The 20467-nt window shown below is 34.8% G+C and overlaps 1 protein-coding gene and 1 long non-coding RNA gene across 8 annotated transcripts in view; one reads left to right on the forward strand and one right to left on the reverse strand.

Annotated features, from left to right (window-relative positions):
- The window catches only part of LOC111172860 (uncharacterized), a 54810-nt gene extending 37826 nt beyond the window's left edge, over nucleotides 1-16984 (forward strand). The window contains exons 3-4 of the long non-coding RNA XR_016394140.1: nucleotides 5135-6930; nucleotides 7235-16984. This is a non-coding gene — a long non-coding RNA (uncharacterized LOC111172860). The remainder of the gene's footprint in view (nucleotides 1-5134; nucleotides 6931-7234) is intronic.
- Nucleotides 1-20467, reverse strand: part of DCAF17 (DDB1 and CUL4 associated factor 17) — a 68244-nt gene that overhangs the window by 39891 nt on the left and 7886 nt on the right. For 6 of the 7 annotated variants that reach the window (XM_089916682.1, XM_089916680.1, XM_089916677.1 and 3 more), the window contains 8 exons: nucleotides 18054-18190; nucleotides 17214-17292; nucleotides 16119-16208; nucleotides 13396-13500; nucleotides 12827-12932; nucleotides 7176-7318; nucleotides 3479-3588; nucleotides 527-617 (listed from right to left, as the gene is read on the reverse strand). In XM_089916682.1, coding sequence (XP_089772808.1) covers nucleotides 527-617; nucleotides 3479-3588; nucleotides 7176-7318; nucleotides 12827-12932; nucleotides 13396-13500; nucleotides 16119-16208; nucleotides 17214-17292; nucleotides 18054-18184 — 855 coding nt within the window. In that variant the 5' untranslated portion in view covers nucleotides 18185-18190. The remainder of the gene's footprint in view (nucleotides 1-526; nucleotides 618-3478; nucleotides 3589-7175; nucleotides 7319-12826; nucleotides 12933-13395; nucleotides 13501-16118; nucleotides 16209-17213; nucleotides 17293-18053; nucleotides 18191-20467) is intronic. The other variant, XM_089916681.1, reaches the window with a different exon arrangement.

Raw genomic sequence — 20467 nt, forward strand, 5'->3', positions numbered from 1 at the left:
AAAATATCAAACTAGAAATACAAAGGTTACAGATTTGTTACTTCACCTGCCCTTCTGATTTTTGCCTTAGTATATAGTACAGCAAATAAAGAGTCGATCTGCTTTTGGAAATTTCCCTGTGCATGATTTTCTTCAGGCTCTTAATTTGTATGCTAAAGACAAAGAACCGTTTGGAGTCAAAGAATGGTGTGCAATTTTTTAAAGTTTATATCTAACCTTTCTTACCCTAAGTGTGCATAATTAATTAAACCCAAAGGTTGATAATTCATCAATAAAAACTTAAAGAGAAACCCAGAAAGGAAACAGAAATAAGCAAAAGATAAAGTCAATATAATCAACTCTCTTCAAATTTCATAGATATTATACATGGGGCTAAGACTAGCTACCCATGTAGACAAAATGAACAGACTTTTATAGAACTGTGCTTTTCTTTTCTGCCACACTAAAAGATAAATACATTTGCATATTATATTCTTATATAGAAAGACAGTAATATACAAAGGATTTTAAAGTACTCCTGACTTACTTTGTTCTTCTCCCTGTTGGCCAAAATGACAAAATCTTCAGAGATCTGATGCTGGGCGCTATTATTTTCTACTTCACTTAGCTTTAAAACTCTGAAAAGGTAAAAAGGATTCTAAGAACCTAAGATCTTAACACACCATCAAAATGTCAAAGTTGAACTACTGAAAAGAAACTTAAATGAAAATTATGGTAACAACACTGAGTTAGTTCTCTTCTCCTCCTGATTAGTCCAAAATACTAATGTCTGATAACTTAAGTGTCCATAAATTTCTTCAAATTTAGAGATTCTGTTAAACAGAAAAACAGGCTATGTGACAACAGGTGCTACTGAAGTAGGTAATGCAGCAGCTTGCTGAGGCTTACACTATCTTCCAAACTGGCTTAATGAAAGTTACTCTAAAGAACCTCCTCTCTACCATCCTGCAGCAGGTCTTCAACATTTCAGCTTTAACAATGGCATTATAGTAGATATTTACATTTTTATTTCTGAAGATAGAATGAGGTATCAATGAACAACACTCAGAGTTAAATATAATATAGACTGGATTAGCAACTAAGTTCTAAACCGAGTTTTCATAGTAGAGTAATATTTTAAAACTGCAAATGACTTAATTCTTTTCTTTTTTCTTAAGGTTATATTTAAAGATTGAGTTTTCTGAGTGCAAATGACCTCACGGATCGAGCTTATTAAGCAAGTGAGAGTAAAAGAATTTTCTCACCACCTACACAAATCTGTTCACAGCATTAACAAGCATCAAAAGCACAATGTCCTCAAAGCTTCAAGTCTCAAATGCAGGCAAAGAGAACAGCAGGGAGAAGCAGCCACTGTGGCCAGAGAGAACTGGAGGCCTTAGAGTTTGCCAGAGACAAAGAAATCAGATTACATTTTAAATTCCTTAATTAGTTATCTTAATTAGTGCCAATATTTAAGAGTGCCTATCTTTTAAAACCTAGCAAAAGGGCACACACTCTTTGTGGACCTTATTTTCTTAAACTCAAACTAATATAAAAGATGTGTGGTAACAAACATTAAGAGTAAGGTTTATTAAAGCTGACCATACTTTTTATGACTTTTTATAAAAGTTCATAATCTTTTTTCATTAAGTCCCTTCATCCTCCTTATAAATGATTCAGAGTAGACTAATTATCATGGAGCATACAAAATAAAGAATGCAGACACTACTCTTATTCAACAAATACTTACTGAGCACCTACTCTGTATTAAGACCTATGCTCAGTGCCAGGGTTACAGGTGTCAACAAGATAGACTCTTTCCCTGTCATGGAGCTCATGATTCTCAACCTAGATATTCAAACAGATAATCATACAAATAATTAATTTAAATTGCTGTAGGTGTTACAGAAGATTACATAGTGGGTAGAGTGAAAATATGATGGGGCAGCTAATCTAATGAAGGGTGCCAGGGAAGCACTCTTTGAAAAAGGGACATTTAAGGGGGCATAAAATATGAATAGAAATTAGGCAAAACAGGCAGGGGAAACAGACTTCAAATAGAGGGAACAGGTCCTTAGCTTTGTGAAAAGACAGCATGACTGAAGTAAACTGAGTGGGAGGAATCTTTTAGACCAGCTAAGTATGTTGGTCTTTATCTTAAGCGCAATAGGAGGTCATAAAAAGGTTAAAAAGCAGAATTCACTTGGTTAGGTTTTTGTGTTTGTTAATGTTTCTAAAAATCACTCTAGCTGCTGAGAAGAAAACAGACTTAAAGAGTAAAAAGTAGATCCCTGGGAGTCCTGTAAGAAGGCAAATATTATAGTCTAGGCTAGTGATGACAATGATCTGACCAAGGTGGTGACAGTGGCCAAGGGCAGAAAGAGGCAGATTTAAGAAATGTTTAGTAGAAAAATAAACTGGATTGATGGGATATATGGTGCGTGTCTGTGTGTGTCTCTGTGTGTGTGTGTGTGTGTGTGTGAGAGAGAGAGAGAGAGAGAGAGAGGGAGAGAAAATGCAAGTGAGTGTTTAAGTACACGTATACTGATGAAAGACAAGAAGGTAAGAAAGTGTCAAGAATGATTCCAGACTTATGACATAAACTTAGATGAGAGGTTTGTGCTAAGAGAAATTTTGGAGTTTTGGTGTATACAAGATCTTTAAAACCAAGGGAATAAACAGGAGAATCAAGCAGAAAGGGAACGAAGAGTGAGAAAAGAGGGTCTAAGTCCTGAGGACTTAAAGTCTGAGTAGAAGATAAAGAACGTGGGCTTCCCTGGTGGCGCAGTGGTTGAGAGTCCGCCTGCCGATGCAGGGGACACGGGTTCGTGCCCCGGTCCGGGAAGATCCCACATGCCATGGAGCGGCTGGGCCCGTGAGCCATGGCCGCTGAGCTTGTGCGTCCGGAGCCTGTGCTCCACAATGGGAGAGGCCACAACAGTGAGAGGCCCGCATACAGCAAAAAAAAAAAAAAAAAAAGATAAAGAACGTGAATGGATACTAAGAAAGACAGATCAGAGAGGGAAGAAAATATTCAGGAGCACTGTGGTGTCAGGGAAGCCAAATGAAGAGTGTTTCAAGGAAGGAGAGGTCAACTGTGTGGAAGATGTGGGTAAACTAAATACAACAATATTTACTTCAAACAACCTGCTGCTTCTCCAGCAGCAAGGCTGTCTTTTAGAACAAAGATAAATCATCTCTCTCATTAATCCTGGAGAATGAATTAAGACCTGATGAGGATGAACCAATATGTAATCTTTTCCTCACACGTCATCTATCATCCAACAAAGAACTTACTCAAATGTAATATTTACAAACAGTAATGATGAAGTTGAAAGAATAAAGTCAGGTTTTCTAGATGCCATTCTCTGAGGAAGCACCCTACAAAAAGTTAATTATTTCCACAATTTGCTCAGTAGTTAGCTGGCAAAAATAAAGATGCCAATAAATACTACCAAAGGCTACTTTTAACTTTAAAGTAACTAAGGAAAATACTCACTTGACCTGATTTGGGCCAACATGTATTATTCTACCAGAAGCATCAGGATGGAAATAGATCCAGTCAGATTCTAGAGAACAACACTCCATTTCTTGGACCCCGTTTTTTGCCTGAAATTGGAACAAAATATTGAAAATAAAAATTAAGGAAAAATAAAATAATTTTTCCAATCCAGCATCAGTGATAGATCAGTAAGTCAAAAGTAAAGGAAGAGAAAACATTAACCAGCTGAACTGGGATGTGTATTAGGGCTGAATTAGGACACTCAAACTTGAGAAATCCAGAACATTTAAATTCAGAAATTTCATAGATGCACCATGCACTATATATTATAGCTCACAAATAATAAGTTACCATATCTCAAGCACCTAATGTATGTCTGGCACTGCATTAGATGTTTTATACTCATTATTTCTTTTGATCTCAGCAATACTTGAAGCATATATTGCTATCCCCATCTTATGGATGAGGAAACTGATGCACAAAGAGGATAAATCATTTGCTTAGTATTCAGCACCTATAAACAGCAGATTAGACTCCAAAGTCCATGGATTTTCCATTATTTAACTCTGCCATAATTATGTACATGCAGTCCCCCACAACATCCTTCTCCCTTCCCTATCCTCAACAAACTGTCAATCAGAAGAGTAGATAGCACAAAAATAAACATGCAACCAAATAGGTCATACAATCTCCTTGCAAAAGTCAGATGTTAAACTCTAATGCTGAGGAAACGGTCTAATACTGCTTAGCACTTAAGGTAAGTAGAGAGATTGATTTCATAGTAGTATATTTAGACATTAAAATAAAGAAAAAGATACCTCCATATGTGATCACATATGTAATAAATGTTTTACCTTACACACAGGAGCACTGGGGACTAATACCAGCATGGATATATTAACTTCACTGGCTTTATCCAAGTCACTTAACTTAATTTTTCCAATGTAAAATGAAATGATGTCATCTTTCCTATTAGATACTCATAAAAGTTTCTGATATATAAAATTATTAATTCCATTAGCATATACTGACAGAACACAATGTTTAAGGTATCACACTAGGCACTAAACATAATCCTTGTCATCAAGAAGCTCATATTCAAGAAGGGAGATAGAAACAGAAATAGAATAAGGCAGTGTAGAAAACAAAGTGGTCAAGCTATGCACAGGATATTATCAAGCATCCAACCCAAGTAAGCAGAATTTCAGGAGCCTGAACTCTGCCTTGAAATGAGAATAAAGTGGCTAGAAAGAAGAGATAGCAAAATCAAAAGCACAGAAGTGTTGATCCATTTAGCATGTATATGCACAAACACGAGTAGCAGATAAAATTAAATTGAGAAGTAGAGTGTCCAGCCATGAGACTGGAGAGGTAGGCTGAGGTTACATCACAAGTGCTTTGTATGCCATACTTTTTTAAAAATTGGAATTTAACACATTTTAGGTATCAAATTAGCACATGCATTTTAATTTTTTAAGAATTTTTATAAGTATCCTAACGATTTCTAATAGAAATGGTGGTATTACTGCATTTTACATATAAGAAAATCAATACAATTAAACATCTTTGTTGCAACCACTAAAACAATGTACATTTTGGCATTAGCTCCAAATGCTCCTTCGTTTAACTTTTTTTTTTTTTTTTTTTTTGCAGTATGTGGGCCTCTCACTGTTGTGGCCTCTCCCATTGCGGAGCTCAGGCTTCGGACGCGCAGGCCCAGCGGCCATGGCTCACGGGCCTAGCCGCTCCGCGGCATGTGGAATCTTCCCAGACTGGGGCACGTGTCCCCTGCATCGGCAGGCGGACTCTCAACTACTGCGCCACCAGGGAAGCCCAATATAAAACTTTTTTATGCTGTGTGTGTATGTATGTGTATATATATATATATATATATATATATATATATACACACAAAAAAAAACCCCATATCTTTCTTTCTTTAGGAGACTATTCTCTTTATTATAATATCTAAATACAACATGCAAAAGAAACATTATCTCTCTTTGTGTTAAATACTAGGCAGCATTATTATCAGCTTCTGTAGTTTTTATTATTTGCTCAAATGCTAGTTTAAAGCTCAGTTTAATAGAAAGCTATGAATCATTTTCTGAATTCTTCAGTTTGCCTACATATATGTTTTTGGGTTATGTATTTTTCTGACTGACAGGTGGGGAGGTAATGCACATATGCATCATTAAGGTAATATCACCTCAACAAAGTTGTCCAGCAAAAGGACGGAAAACTCCCCTGGATTTAGCAATTATTTATGAATATGTTGAAATAAGATCTGACTAAATGTTATAATCAGTAATCATACAAGGAGAATACTTGACAGGCATGCTTGATGTAGATGTTGAAGGCCATTTTGTACACACATATAAAAGAATATGTATCATCAGTTCTTACATAAGAAGAATATGTACTAAATGTCTAGAATGTGAACTGTGCAGGGTTTGACTAGATAGAAAAGTTCAGCAAAAAAGAGATGTGACAGGTCCTGGTGGCTGAAGGATGTCCACTGCTGGGAGGTGAATAATCAAACCACAGACTTGTGGGAAACAGTCCGTATTTGTAAAAGAGGATGTCACTGGGCTGGGCCAAACAGGAGCTCCCACATGTGATAGGTTAATGAGAAAATGGAAGGGAAGAATGCTCCTGCAAAAAGATAAACAAACAAACAAAAAACGAGAACACACTATATACACCACGTTCCCTGGTGGCCATGACACCAAAGGAAATAGATAAATGGACCCAAGACTGTGTACGTCTTCGGTGTGGTGAAAGGTGACCTGTGACTCTCAAAGCCACTGGGTCCAACAGTGACTGATGGAAAAAGATTCTGGAAGAGAAGCATGTGGAATAAGCTGAGTCTGCCTCATAAAAAGTTCATTTGATGTATCAAGAGGCTCCAGAAATAAACTAAACTAAATCAGCAATATAAAACAAAGACAGAACCTCCCTCCTCTGTGCACTCACTCTTGTACTTATCTCAATCACTGTACTTAACGGACTGCAACTTATTTCCCTACACATTTGCTTTCTTTTGAGAGTATAAGCAACTTGCGGGAAGAGAATGTGTCCCCAGCCAAGTCTGGCACACAGTAGCCCTCAATAATGTTTATTAAATGATAAATCAATGCCTAAGTCATTTTTAAAAAGAAAAATTAACTCAAGGGGTAATTTTTTGTCTTGTCTTGCCATATACCCTTTCTTTCTATTCTGCCATATATAACTTTAAAATATCCTTGAAAACTCAAAGTGTTTCAGTGTTTATACCGTGACCAACAGAGTTCTATCTGGTTCTGCTCTAGAGAGCCAAGAGCAACAAACCATGAAGAAGCAGAACCAACTACACATTCCACCAGTAATTTCAGAGGCAGCCTGAATACATTCCATCAACGATTCCCACTATGCAGCTTCAGAGATGTTTAAATGGGATCAAGGAGATGGTAAGGACAAAAAAACCTAATAAATCTTTGGTGTCCTGAGAATTTTCAAATGTTAATGTTTCAAATTCTGGGTAGCACATACAAGTGTTTGCTATATTCTTTGTACTCTCCTGTACTTTACGTTGTTTACAAATTATCAATACAAACAAAAAAGTAATTCTTAGGATTGTGGACCTATTAGAGAAGTAGAGAATAAAGAATTTCTGATATAAATTTACTACTGAAGTCTGACCACCTTGATTTACCAAGGAATTGTCCTTTAGGGCACAAATATGGAAAACTCCTTTTTGTTTCTTCTTATTAGGTGTGATGATGTAGTGCCAAGGATGGCCTCCAATCTGAAAAGCATTCTCCAGGGAGGACACCTCAAAGAGCAGTGGTGGTGTATCTGCAGAGATGGACAAAAGGAATGTATTAGCTCCTTTATTCTGGTAGCCTTGGAACATTCATTAACTGAACTCAACCTTTACATGCATCATCTATGAACTTCCACTAATGAAAAATTACTATGTTCAAGGAAAGAAAATACAATCAGGAAAGAGGCTTATTGCTTATTTCCATAGTCTTAAGAAAAGAAAAATCTGATAGGAAACAACTGTTAGGTTATGAGTCAACTTTCCAGACATCCGTTTTCAGGATATGTGTGACATGCAGCTGGATGGAGATAAAAAATGGGCTGAAGGTGCTTATGATGGCAAAAATGACAAAGTATACCTAACAAAAGCAGCTGCCATTTAATAAGCACCGGCTATCTACAAGGCTTGGTTAGATACTATTTCCATCTCTCGTAACAATCCAACAAGGTATTAGGTCTAATACTTCCTTCAAATGTGAGGAAGAGAACCTTCATATTCTAGACTCACAGGTTATATTTAGCAAGCTTTACAAAAAGAAGTGTTGCTTAAGATTTCCACTTCTGAAATAATGAAAAGTAACCACTTAGGATGGGTCCTGTTACCGTGGAAGCTTTATCAAAGGATAGCCACTACTACTAGTATAATCATTAGACAAGTTAATTTTAAGGTAGTTTAGATACATCCAGTCAGTCACTGTCTGTTGCAGACTGACAACACAAAAGAACTATCTGTTAGTGCTTCCTAGTCTTCTTCTTTGATGACAATTAATTTTATATAGAGCATAACAGACTTACTTTTGGAGACATGTATAAATGGAAGGTAGTGCTGCTTATGAAGACCAGAATTCCTTTGGGGCAGCCCTACTGAAATACCACATGGTCTGTTTGTGAAGGTGACTAATCAGAGTCCTTTGTTTATGCCTCTAACTTGAGAGTTTAATCTTTGGCTTATGAGGCCACCACTGTCAGTAAAGGGACTTGTCTTAGGGAGACCATTCACTCAAAAAATCACATGTTACACACAGAAGTGTGTGCCTTATTAGGTTTCTTCATAAGGGCAATTTACTACTTAAAGCTATACAAAGGAAAACAACAAATAATGAAAAGTGAGTTTACAAACTGACAATCTTGAGGAGAAAGAAAAGATAAGTATAAACATATCAACTATATTTAAAGTACCTTTATTTAAAAACCTTTTAAGAGAAGGGTAATATTCTTAATATATAAAGAAATCTTTTTTAAGTAATAAGAAAATGATGGACACCCCAATAGAAAAATGGGCAAAGGACATCAGTCAGTAAATTGTGAAAGGTACATAAACATCATGTGTGATAATATGGTGGCTACCAAATGATGGTGGATGAGGAAAAGAAGAATTATAAAGAGAAAAAAATACAATTAAGAGTTTGAATTTGGCGTTAAAATTTAAGTAGGTATGTTGTAGAGAATATAAGATAGGAATTCAAAATAGGAAAAAAAATCAATGCAAAAAGATGTATTTAAAAAGAAATACTTTTCCCAGCAGTTGCTAAAAATAGCCCAAAAGCACAGCATGACTCTGCTCACCACAACCCTGGTGGGTCCCCATTAGCCCCAAGAGCCCAAATTTTGATCTCTAATACTATTCTCAATTGAAAGGGCCTAGGAGTTCTCAGAGAATGGCTGATTCCATGTCTTGTGATGAGGAAATTTTAGGATCATTAATAATTACAGGAACATTCTTATACTATTTATAATCACAGAAAATTAAAAACAACCTAAATGTCCATTGTAAACTGGTTAAATAAATTTACAGTTCATGCGTTTAAGGTACATAAGTCGAGATCTTAAAACCTTGAGGAGTTTAGCGTGTGCACATATATACACAGGACCACTCTTTGGCAAAGGTAATATAAGTACTGCATTCAAAAAGCATCAGAAGAAATACAATGAAAACTAAGTTTTCCTTCCATCTGTATCCCTCAAAGATAACTACTATTTATCAGTTTTCTGTGTGCCCTTCCAGATATTTCAAGCAATCCTAAAGGCATATACTCATATATCTATACTTTTAATATATGCATATGAATACTTAACACAAATGAGGTTTTTTATATACATAGTTTTGCACTCCTTTTTTTACTTACTAATATATATTGTAAACTTCTCTATACCAGTGCAAAAAGAATTCCTGTTTCTTTTTAACAATTAAGTTTATGACATAGCCAAACAATCAAAGAATACTAATGTCACCTATCAGTGTATCAATATACATTGTTTCCAATCTTTTGCTGTTAGAAACAATGTTGTAACTGTACATTTGTCATTTTGTACACATGTGAATGTATCTGGGATAAATTCCTAAAAATGGAATTGCTCAAGGAATATATGCATTTAAAATTTTGAAACATACTGACAAATTGTCCTCCCCAAGGGACTCCAATAATAAATGAAAGTGCCTCTTCTATACTCTCACCAACGCTGTTACCTAACTTTTTGATATTTGAGAATCTGAAAAGAAGTATCTTATGATAGTGTTAACTTGCACTTCTCTTATCAGTGACGTTGGGCTTTGTCCTCCCCAAATTAAAAGTCATTTATATTTCCTCTTCTTCTGAACAATATCCTTTGCTCATTTTGTTGTTGTTGTTGTTGTAGTCACTTCTTCTTACTGGTCTGTAGAACTCATATATAAGGAGGAAATTACCCCTTTACAGTGTATGTTGCAAATATTTCCCCTGTTCGTTGTCTGATTTTTGAGTTGGTTTATGTGTGTGCTTTTGTTTTTGTTTTTTACCTTGCAGCACTTTATTTTTATGTAGCCAAATTTATCAATCCCTTCTTTAATGGCTCTGCGTTTGCGTCAGAAAGCTCTTCTCAACTCTGAGATAAAAAGATTCTCTAAGTTTTCTTATAGAACTTTAAATCTTTGATCCATCTATTATTTCTTTTGATGTAAAGAGTAAGATAGAACTCCAACTTTGTTTCATAAGACCATCTATTAAATAATCTAGATGGAAATTAATATTTGTAATATATTAACATTTAAAAGTGGGTTAGGCTACAGATATATGCAATAATATGCAATGAATCTCAAAAATAATATGGTGAGTGAAAGAAGCCAGACAAAAAAGTACATATCATATGCTTCCATTTATATGAAACTCTAGAAAACTAGAGTGAAAGAAAGCAGGTTCATTGGTTGCCTAAGGCTGGGGATGGGGAGGGAATTGACTGGAAAGGGCACAGGGGAACATTTTGGAGCGATGAAAAGATTTTAAATCTTGATTGTAGTAGTGGTTTCATGGATATAAACATTTGGCAAAACTCAAATTGTACAGTTAAAATGAGGGCATTTAAGTGCATGTAAATTATACTTTGAGTTGTTTTTTTAAATTATTTTATTTTAATAATTTTATTATTTCTTTTCTTTTCTCTGTTTTTGGCTGCACCGTGTGGCTTGTGGGATTTTAGTTCCCTGACCAGGGATAGAACCTGGGCTCCCAGTAGTGGAAGAACAGAGTCCTAACCACTCGACCACCAGGGAATTGCCATTATTTTATTTAATTAATTAATTAATTATTTTTTTAAAAAGCAAGTTATGAAGGAGTATTCACAGTATGATTCTTTTTTGGTTTCAGACATATATACATTACAAGATTACCAAAAAAACACACTGAGGTGATAACAGTTAATTCCATGCAGGAGGACTATGAGTATTTTAAACTTTCTCTATTTTGTTTATCATTATTTCCTAATTCTTCTGTAATGAAAATGAATTGCTTTGCATTTTTTAAAAAAAGTTATTTACAGTTAAAAGGAATATTATTTTGTACAGAGCTTAATGATCCTGAAAAACAAATCTGTAGAAATGAATAGGATTTCAGTCAATATAGTCTGAAAAAATACTCAAAGTTTCCAACATAGTATGCTACTTTTCTAAGCTAAATGTCCAACAATCACTGTATTGTTTTACAATGGCATGTGATTTCAGATATTTTCAAATGTTATTATTTTAAAGTTGATAAAAGTGAGGCCCAGAGAGGTTAAGTAATTTGCTCACTATCATAACCACCAGTTAGTAGTGGAATTTCACTCTTACTAGTAGCAGACCAAGATTGTGATCCCAAATCTAGTCTTCTCTCTACAAACAGGGACCAAAATCACAGCACAATCAAAGGCTCTATGAGCTTTTTTTATCACCCTGTTCTTTGCTTTATTTGCTTACTATCTGCATTTCAACGAGAACAATGTACCATTTGGGGAAACTCTCTTCAAAATAATACATTGTAGTTACTACTGGAGCCTGTAGTTTTAAAATTCTTAATAGATTCCTGCTAGCATATTTGTATCAAATATAGGAGGTATTGCTGAGGCTGAGGTATCACAGAACTGCCTAATTCAGCTTGTCCAAGACATCTAAAGCCCCGAGTAATTTTTAGAATATTTATTTTGAGTTTCTTGAATAATGGCTATACTGGACTCTGTTTTTATAGTCTGTCATTTACTAATAAAAAGAACATCTCCTTTCTCACAATTAAATCTTTCATTTGTTTCTTGATCTGTTGATGATGTAATGTTAAATAGTAATAATAGAAAAAAATTACTGTCTTATTTTGACCCATGTTAGAAAAACCTTTGGAGTTTCACCTAAATATGTGATGTTTATTGGTTAGAAGTAAAAGGAAATGTCCTCAATATGACAAAGAATGATTCTTTTTTTAAAAAATATTTATTTATTTAAATTTATTTGGCTGCCCCAGGTCTTAATTGCGGCAGGCGGGCTCCTTAGTTGTGGCATGCAAACTCTTAGTTACAGCATGCATGTGGGATCTAGTTCCCTAACCAGGGATCAAACCTGGGCCCCCTGCATTGGGAGCCTGGAGTCTTAACCACTGTGCCACCAGGGAAGTCCCAAGAATGATTCTTAATGAACCAAGACTAAAGATAAACAAATATTAGGATAACAAAATATATTATCTTTTTAAATTTATTCATATCAGTTTTACATCTGTCTGCATTAAATAATTCTTGTATTGCTGAGATGAACTCTGGTCAGTCATGGTTTATCTAACACACATTGCTCAATTTGAGTAGCAGTTCATTTCCTTTTAATAAACTGCTGAAGTTGATAAGCTAATTAAATATAGAACATTTTTATTATATTTATAAAATTATGTATAATTTTTTTGTGCTTTGTTGATCTTTAAGTTGGGTAAATTTCACAGAACTGTAAAATTTTAAGTTATAAAGGAACTAAGATGGTATCATTTGCTGCAACTTATTCTGCAGATAAGGAAATCACGACCAGAAAGGTAAAAGTAACTTGCCAAAGGCAACAGATCTCTGGCTAAGCAAGGTCCAGCACCCCCAGGCCTTTATCTAAATGAATAACAGATTTTTGTGAATGCCTATTCAAAAGCAAAGAATACTCTGCATAGGAATAAAATGAATTAATTTATAATTAAATCATGCAAAAAACATTTGGATGATTACAATTAATAACTATTAATATGACCACTTAATTTTTAAGGTGAAGAAAGTACTATATAGTAGCCATACCTGTGATTTTAATATTACAAGGAATGCCAAAAGGAGCCTCTCCTACAGTTCCAGTAGTCCCACCCCATCTGCATGCACACCCTAAGTCAAGTTTCTGTTGCATGAACTAAAAACAAAACAAAACAAAAATGGTGGCTTTAGCACCTATTTATTTGCTGTCTGGAGAGAGAAAAAAATCAAATTCACATGTATATGACAGAGGAAATGTCTTTATTTATTCAAGGGCCTTTCTGTTTATCTTCCCACCCCTCTTTTAAAGGCTACTTTGTCTTTCTGCATTTGTACAGTTTTGTAGAGTTGAAATCTACACAGTGCCTTACTTTAAAAACATCTCATTAAAAAATTCATACCTCAGTCCTACCAAGGGGGGAAAGTGGCGAGGGGGGTGGGGGTGGTGGTGTGATGAACTGGGAGATTGGGATTGATGAATACACTAATATGTATTAAATGGATAACTAATAAGAACCTGCTGTATAAAAAAATAAATAAAATAAAATTCAAAAAAAAAATTCATACCTCAGTCCAAATCTCAAGTTAATTTCAATATGGCAAATTTCAGTTTTCTCTACCTGTTCAGTGATGGCTTGGAAGCTATAAAGTCTGACCAGTCCCGAGCTGTACATCACAATCAGTATTCCATGAGACAAGGTGGCATCTGTTACGCTCCCGAAAATCTGAGGGGAAAGGTAGATATCACCTGAGAAAAGACCAGAAGGCCAATCCTCTGAGTTTCACAGTGGTTTGTGAATCTGTTTAGTATTCAGGCCACCACTACAACACTGCTGCCTAACATTATAACTTAATTATAATTTAGAAACTGGAAGCTAAGGTGTTATTAGGGCAGAGTGGTAAGCCACTGGGGTCTCAAACTGAAGCACTAATGGGAGTGTAAGACATACCCCTCAAAATGATGCAGCAGCATACATTTGCTTCACAGTCTTGTCAATATCTTTTAATAACAAATCCTCTTCCTCATGGACATAGGTGTAAACTGAGTCCATTTAATTCTACCATGCAGAATATGCACGGCAGAATAAATACAGGGACCTATTCTTCATAAAATGTTATTTATAAAGGGACATGTTTTAGCTGGAGGTGAAAAGATTGGGTCTAAGAAAGTAATTCTAATAAAAAATAGCCTACTCGAGAATTTCATCATTACCTTGTTCTTTAAATATCTAATACTGTTAAAACTGAACATGTTAAAAACCAAATACATCCAGAAACATTTAGCCTAGCTGATCTTGAGAAGCTTTGGCTCATTGTTCCCTTTCTGTCTCTGTTCTATGCACTGGATCCTGTCATGATGCTTCACAGAGCTCTAAAAAGAACTTGATTCTGTGCCTATTTTAATATTTAACAAAAGCCAACTAACATAAACAAATATTCATAGCAATGAAAGAACAAGTACCCCCGCTCGCCACAACTAGAGAAAGTCTGCATGCAGCAACAAAGACTCAATGCAGCCAAAAATGAATAAATAAAAAAGAAAGAACAAGTAGAAATTCAGTGAAAATCTGTTTCTGTTTCTACTCAAGACAAATCATTTAGTAAAGATTTACTACCCCAACAAACAGCTTAAAGTACATTCTGAGCCTGGCCCGTAGGTAGTCTTATTATGCATAGTAAGTGAAAGATATACGTCAATTTCAAATAACTGTAATCAAAATCAAATCCCTCAAATGATTATCTCGAACATGTAAGAATAAATAGAAACAATTTATGACTTTGTTAAGTGTTCACTCCTATTGTAGACTGTAATAAGTATACACAATTACTTAATCCACAAGCACAAAGAGAACAATTACACTTATGAGCTGTGTTTTTTGTCATCTCTTAAAAGGATAATCATGGTTTGCTTTGCTCTGGACTAGCCTATGACTTTTTATTCCCTGATCCTCATTCCCCAATTTGAAAGGAGGATTTGTTTAATTCAAATGTATTTTCAAATGATGAGTGCTATAATAAAGTAGCCACTCTTATTTTAAAATTTGGTTTAAACTCTGGGGTCAAATCTAAGTTCAAATTCCAGCTTCTCCATTTACTACCTTTAGGATTTTGGTAGCTGCTTAACCTCCTAGTTAAATACTTTATATGTTACACTATTATTATATGTCGTAAAATATTCAAAGTGCCTGATACAAAATGAACAATTAATAAATAATTAATTCTTTAGTCTTTATGCAGTTTAGTATATTATGCTTATATAAAATTTTTAAAATACATTCATCTTGCTTGCTTATAAGTATTAGTGGACCCTCAAGACCTGGCCTCAATAATGCTTCAGGTGCTTAATTAAAGACTAGTAGAATAGACCAATAAATAACTATTCACCCAAACTAAGTAACAATTTTTTTAAAGGAAACTAGCAAACTATTGATTCTTTTACTCAGGAAATATGTCCTTTCTTTCTTCCCAAATAACCACCCCACAAATCAAGAACAATGGCAACAACAATAAAACCCAACACTGGGCTTCCCTGGTGGCGCAGTGGTTGAGAGTCTGCCTGCCGATGCAGGGGACATGGGTTCGTGCCCCGGTCCGCGAAGATCCCACATGCCACGGAGCAGCTAGGCCCGTGAGCCGTGGCCGCTGAGCCTGCGCGTCTGGAGCCTGTGCTCCACAATGGGAGAGGCCACAACAGTGAGAGGCCCGTGTACCGCAAAAAATAAAAACAAAACCCAACACTGAATGAGTTGAAGAACTTACATATTTAATTATAAGACTTGTTTATATACCATAAAACAAGTTTTAGATCTATACTTTGCAATTAAAATGAGGCACTTTGTTGCAGGTTTTTACCTTTCTTTATAATCATTTTTAACAAGCTTTGGAATATTCCCAATGAAAAAAATATTTTACTCATTTCATAATTTTATAGAACAGTGGTATATTAATGACTGGTACTCAACACTATCCGAAGCCCACGTGCCTAGGCCCGTGCTCCACAACAAGAGAAGCCACCGCAATGAGAAGCCCACACACTGCAATGAAGAGTAGCCCCCAACACAACTAGAGAAAGCCCATGCGCAGCGACGAAGACCCAAAGCAGCCAAGGATAACTAACTAACTAAATAAATAAACATGTAGAAAGATGAAGGGACTATTAGACTCTCTTCCCACATCAAATGTTCTCATGTATTTTGATATGAAATAAACTAAATCAGCAAGCTTTGTACAGTCAAGGGAACATTTCCAATCCAAACACCTAATAAACAAATAATTAAACAATGATATTACACCTTACTGTCAAAAAATTAGTATTACAATTAAATCAGAAATGAGTTCCTACCTTTTTGTTGATCTCCAGAATCCCTATAAGTGAAAAAGGTAGCACATGGAACACTGCAAGGTACAGCAAAACAGGTTGTTGAATGCCTGCCTAAAAGGAAAGACTAAAATCATAGGCAGCTCTCAAGAGTATTTTAAAACTGCTGTTTTCCTAGTGGTTACCAGTGGGGAAAGGGAAGTGGGGGAGGGGCAATATGGGGGTAGGGGATTACGAGGTACAAACTATTATGTATAAGACAAACTACAAGGATATATTGTACAACATGGGGAATAAAGCCAATATGTTATAAGAACTATAAATGGAGTATAACCTTTACAAATCATGAACCACTATATTGTACATCTATAACATATATCATACATCAACTATACTTCTATAAAAAGTTTTTTTAATTAAAAAAATAAAAACACTGTTTTCATGAATTAAAAACATTCCTCTATCTATATTGCAAAGTTACTTAAACAGGAAGGCCTGCATGTTCAAAATATGTCCACTAAGCCTTTAGCCCTTCAGATACTACAAACTACATATACACAAAAATCTATAGAAGTAAGCATAACAGTAAACGTTTCTTAACAACAAAATATATTTTACAAAAACATACTTTATATACTGTATGACAAAATATATTTATATACTATATAATAGATTATAATATAAATTAATATATTGTATTGTATTATTATACAACATAATTTATATTGTGAATTGGAATTCTAATAATCAAGGGCCTAATCAAAAGACACAGAGTTATCATGGTCATATCATTTAGCATTACAAAACAGTATTACACTAACATGAGAAAAGAGAAATAGAAAAAAGTATCAACAATTAAAACTCGAGTGATTTCTCTGCTTGAAGAAGATAGCTCCTTTACTCTGAAGAACAAGGTTCAAATTTCTTTCCGTTATGAAATATAAAATAATCTGTGGTACTTCCCCAGAGTGGCTTGAAGGGAATTGCCTAAATTTGTGGTAAACAACTTTTATAGCATGCTTCAGAAATCAAAGATAATTAGTTCTTTCATAACAAGTTTTCAGACAAATTCCTCTGGAAACAAATTCTTTATTTTATTGAATGTTTAAAGATGTCTACCTGCTGGGCCAATGCTGAGCCTTTGCTCTGAGCTGACTTGACTGCAATGACTTCTTGAGGAGTGTCCCAGCTCAAGTATCTTTTAAAAGAATAAAAAGAAATTTATTCATTTGTGTCAATTTCCTTATACTTAAAATAAAAATATAATAGATATTTTAAAAGTGAACAGTTTTTCAGTTACTTAAATTATAAAATCAAAGCAGTTTATTTTAAAAACAAGTAACTAACTAAAAGAATTCCCTTGGATCCTTATACGTATTTATTCCTATTTTTAAATATATATATAATTTTAATCCTTCTAGAGTCTCAGTGAATAAAAATTATATTTGATCTGTCAGTATTCAAAACTTAGAAAACAAAAAACCATTCCTGATTTAAAGTGGAAGTTACAAAAAGCATTGAAAATGTTACATTCACATTTTGAATGCACATATTCATTCCAAAAATTTATATCTAATTTATAAAATTACTAGTTAAAAATTAAGTTCTTAGATTATATTACGTAGGTAATTTAACTGCAACAGACCAGCCTTCAGAAAAATCTACCATAAAATACATCCTACATATAAAATACTATTTGTAAAAAGTAAATTTTTTTAAGAAAGGGTATCTGCCAACTACTAGAGGTTAGTTACTTATGAGGAATACAAAGATAAATGATAAAGGGTCTCCATCCTCAGATCTTCAAAAGTAGTCATGAGGAGAGAAAAATAGAATAGGTTTTTAAACTGAGATCTATGTATACAATGGAAAACTTTAAAAAAAAAACTTGAAATATCCCAGGCCACAAGTCTCAATTTTTCATAATAAAATTTTAAATAACAAAGTCACACTTAATACCTGAATTTGCAATATGAAGCAAGATATATTTTCTCAAGGACTTTTCCTGTAGTTGCTGATATACGAAGTAGCCAATTATGAGCAGTCAGTGCTATGAGTGAGGATTTGTAATCTGATGTATTGGGAAGCATTTCTCCCTTAAAAAAAAATGAGGTATAAAACTGAAACTCCACGGTCATAAACAATCTGCAGTAATCCATATCCAAAGAAAACAGCTAAACACTTAAAGAAGTAGTCAAATAAGTAAATTAAAAAAGAACTATTAATGCACAAATAAAGAATTAAGACAAGGAAAGATTAAAATCATGAATAATTATTTTCATCATTAATTTATTAAGTGAGTTTGTTCACATGGAGCGCTTCAACAGTGCCTGAAATAACTGATTACTTATTAAGTATTAATCATTAAGTATTCAACAAATGTTAGCCAATCATTATCATAATAACAGCAGTAATAGGAGTACTACTGATGCTGCTGTGATAACAATAGTAACAATAACAGTTTTTTGTTTTTTTTTTTTTTTTGCGGTACGCGGGCCTCTCACTGTTGCGGCCTCTCCCGTTGCGGAGCACAGGCTCTCGACGCGCAGGCTCAGCGGCCATGGCTCACGGGCCTAGCCGCTCTGCAGCATGTGGGATCTTCCCAGACCAGGGCACGAACCCATGTCCCCTGCATCGGCAGGCGGACTCTCAACCACTGTGCCACCAGGGAAGCCCCAATAACAGTTCTTAAAACCATGTATATAATACCATAAGCAATTAAGAGTCATCTGCTAGAACAGATGTTTCTTTATTCCAAGACTTGTTTTCCTTTTGATAAAAGTTAAAATGGCAAAAAAGCAAATTATCCCATTAGTCACTGTGGCTCTACTCTAACCTCAAATGAAAAGCTAAAATCCAGAATCAAGGCAGCCAAAGAAAAGAGTCAGACCTAATTTTAAAGAGAACCTCTGTCTCCAATGGATTACCCCCAACAAAGGGAGAGGACAGCTGCTTGGGTGTACCTGCTACTGAGGAGTTGCCATAAGGTGGAAGACTAAGGCAGAAAGAGAAAGAGAAGCCAAGGGTTCTACTTTGATTTATAGAATAAAAAGGATGTTCTAAGGGGAAAGTTAAGAATAAGGAAGTTGAAATTACTCTTATATTGCTTGGGCTGAAGAGTGAATAGAAAAGAATGTAAGTGTAGTTATTTTATTTATACTCCTAAGGTTTGTCTCCCCTTTCAAATGTTAGGGAAAGAAACAAGGTTTTTTTGTTTGTTTCTTGGGGGTGTGTGTGTGTGTTTAAGCTTATTAGCTACTGAAGTCTTACACTAAAATCACAGGCAATGATGTAAATATTTTTATTCTTTGGTGTCTTACATAAGTATCACCTCATGGAGTTTTTAAAGTTTTAAAAAATGTACCATTTATACCTTGCCTACTTAAAAAAACAAGGATTAAGTAGCATACATAATAGGTTCAAGCTATTTTCCTAAACTAAAAGTTGTATTTCACACATTATCTCAGAGAAGAAGGGTGCTAGTTTAAATGTAGTTTCACGTCAGTATGTTAATACAATATGCTTTGTAGTTTTTCTTAGTGGAAAATCTTGCTCCACTTCAAATAAGAATGAAATGTTTAAAGAGGATTGAGATTAGGAATTTGGTTACTAGAAACTTTATTTTTGCAGAATTGCTCTAAATTTTTGGTGTTCTGCACTGGTGTCTTCAAAATTTTTCTCAGTTAGGAAATCTGTTATCCTCTTCCCCTCACCAATGAGACTGGACTAAAAGGCTTTAGATGTGGGGACACAATAGTTATTTTTAACTTTCAATAAGGAGTTGGGGAAGAGAACGTAGATTTAAAGCTTCCTGATTTTTAAAAAGGAGACTTCTATGAAAAGAAAGCAACTGTCCAGGGAAAAAGAAAGCAGCAGCCCTAGAAAACTACAATTTTATGTAAAAACAAGTGTTTAAAAAAAAAAAGGAATTTTAATAATAAATACAAAGCATAGTCTCTTAACCTTTAAACACTATTTTTGGTCACATATTCTATTTTTCCTAAAAAACAAACAGCCAGATTCAGAGACCTGATTAGTTTGTTGTAGTACTTTTTTTCTTTCTTTTTTTTTTTTTTTTTTTCTGGCCACACCACACATCATGTGGTATCTTAGTTCCCTGACCAGGGGTCGAACCCATGCCCCCTGCAGTAGAAGCGAGGTGTCTTAACCACTGGACCACCAGGGGAGCCCCTGTTGCAGTACTTTTTTTTTTTTTTAAACATCTTTATTGCAGTATAATTGCTTTACAGTGGTGTGTTAGTTGCTGCTGTACAACCAAGTGAATCAGCTATATGTATACATATATCCCCATATCTCCTCCCTCTTGTGTCTCCCTCCCCACCCCTCTAGGTGGACACAAAGCACCGAGCTGA

This window comes from Delphinapterus leucas, chromosome 8 (genome assembly GCF_059928025.1).
Source record: "Delphinapterus leucas isolate spDelLeu-1000000601 "Yukka" chromosome 8, BTC_Dleu_Yukka2, whole genome shotgun sequence".
Classification (NCBI taxonomy): domain Eukaryota; kingdom Metazoa; phylum Chordata; class Mammalia; order Artiodactyla; family Monodontidae; genus Delphinapterus; species Delphinapterus leucas.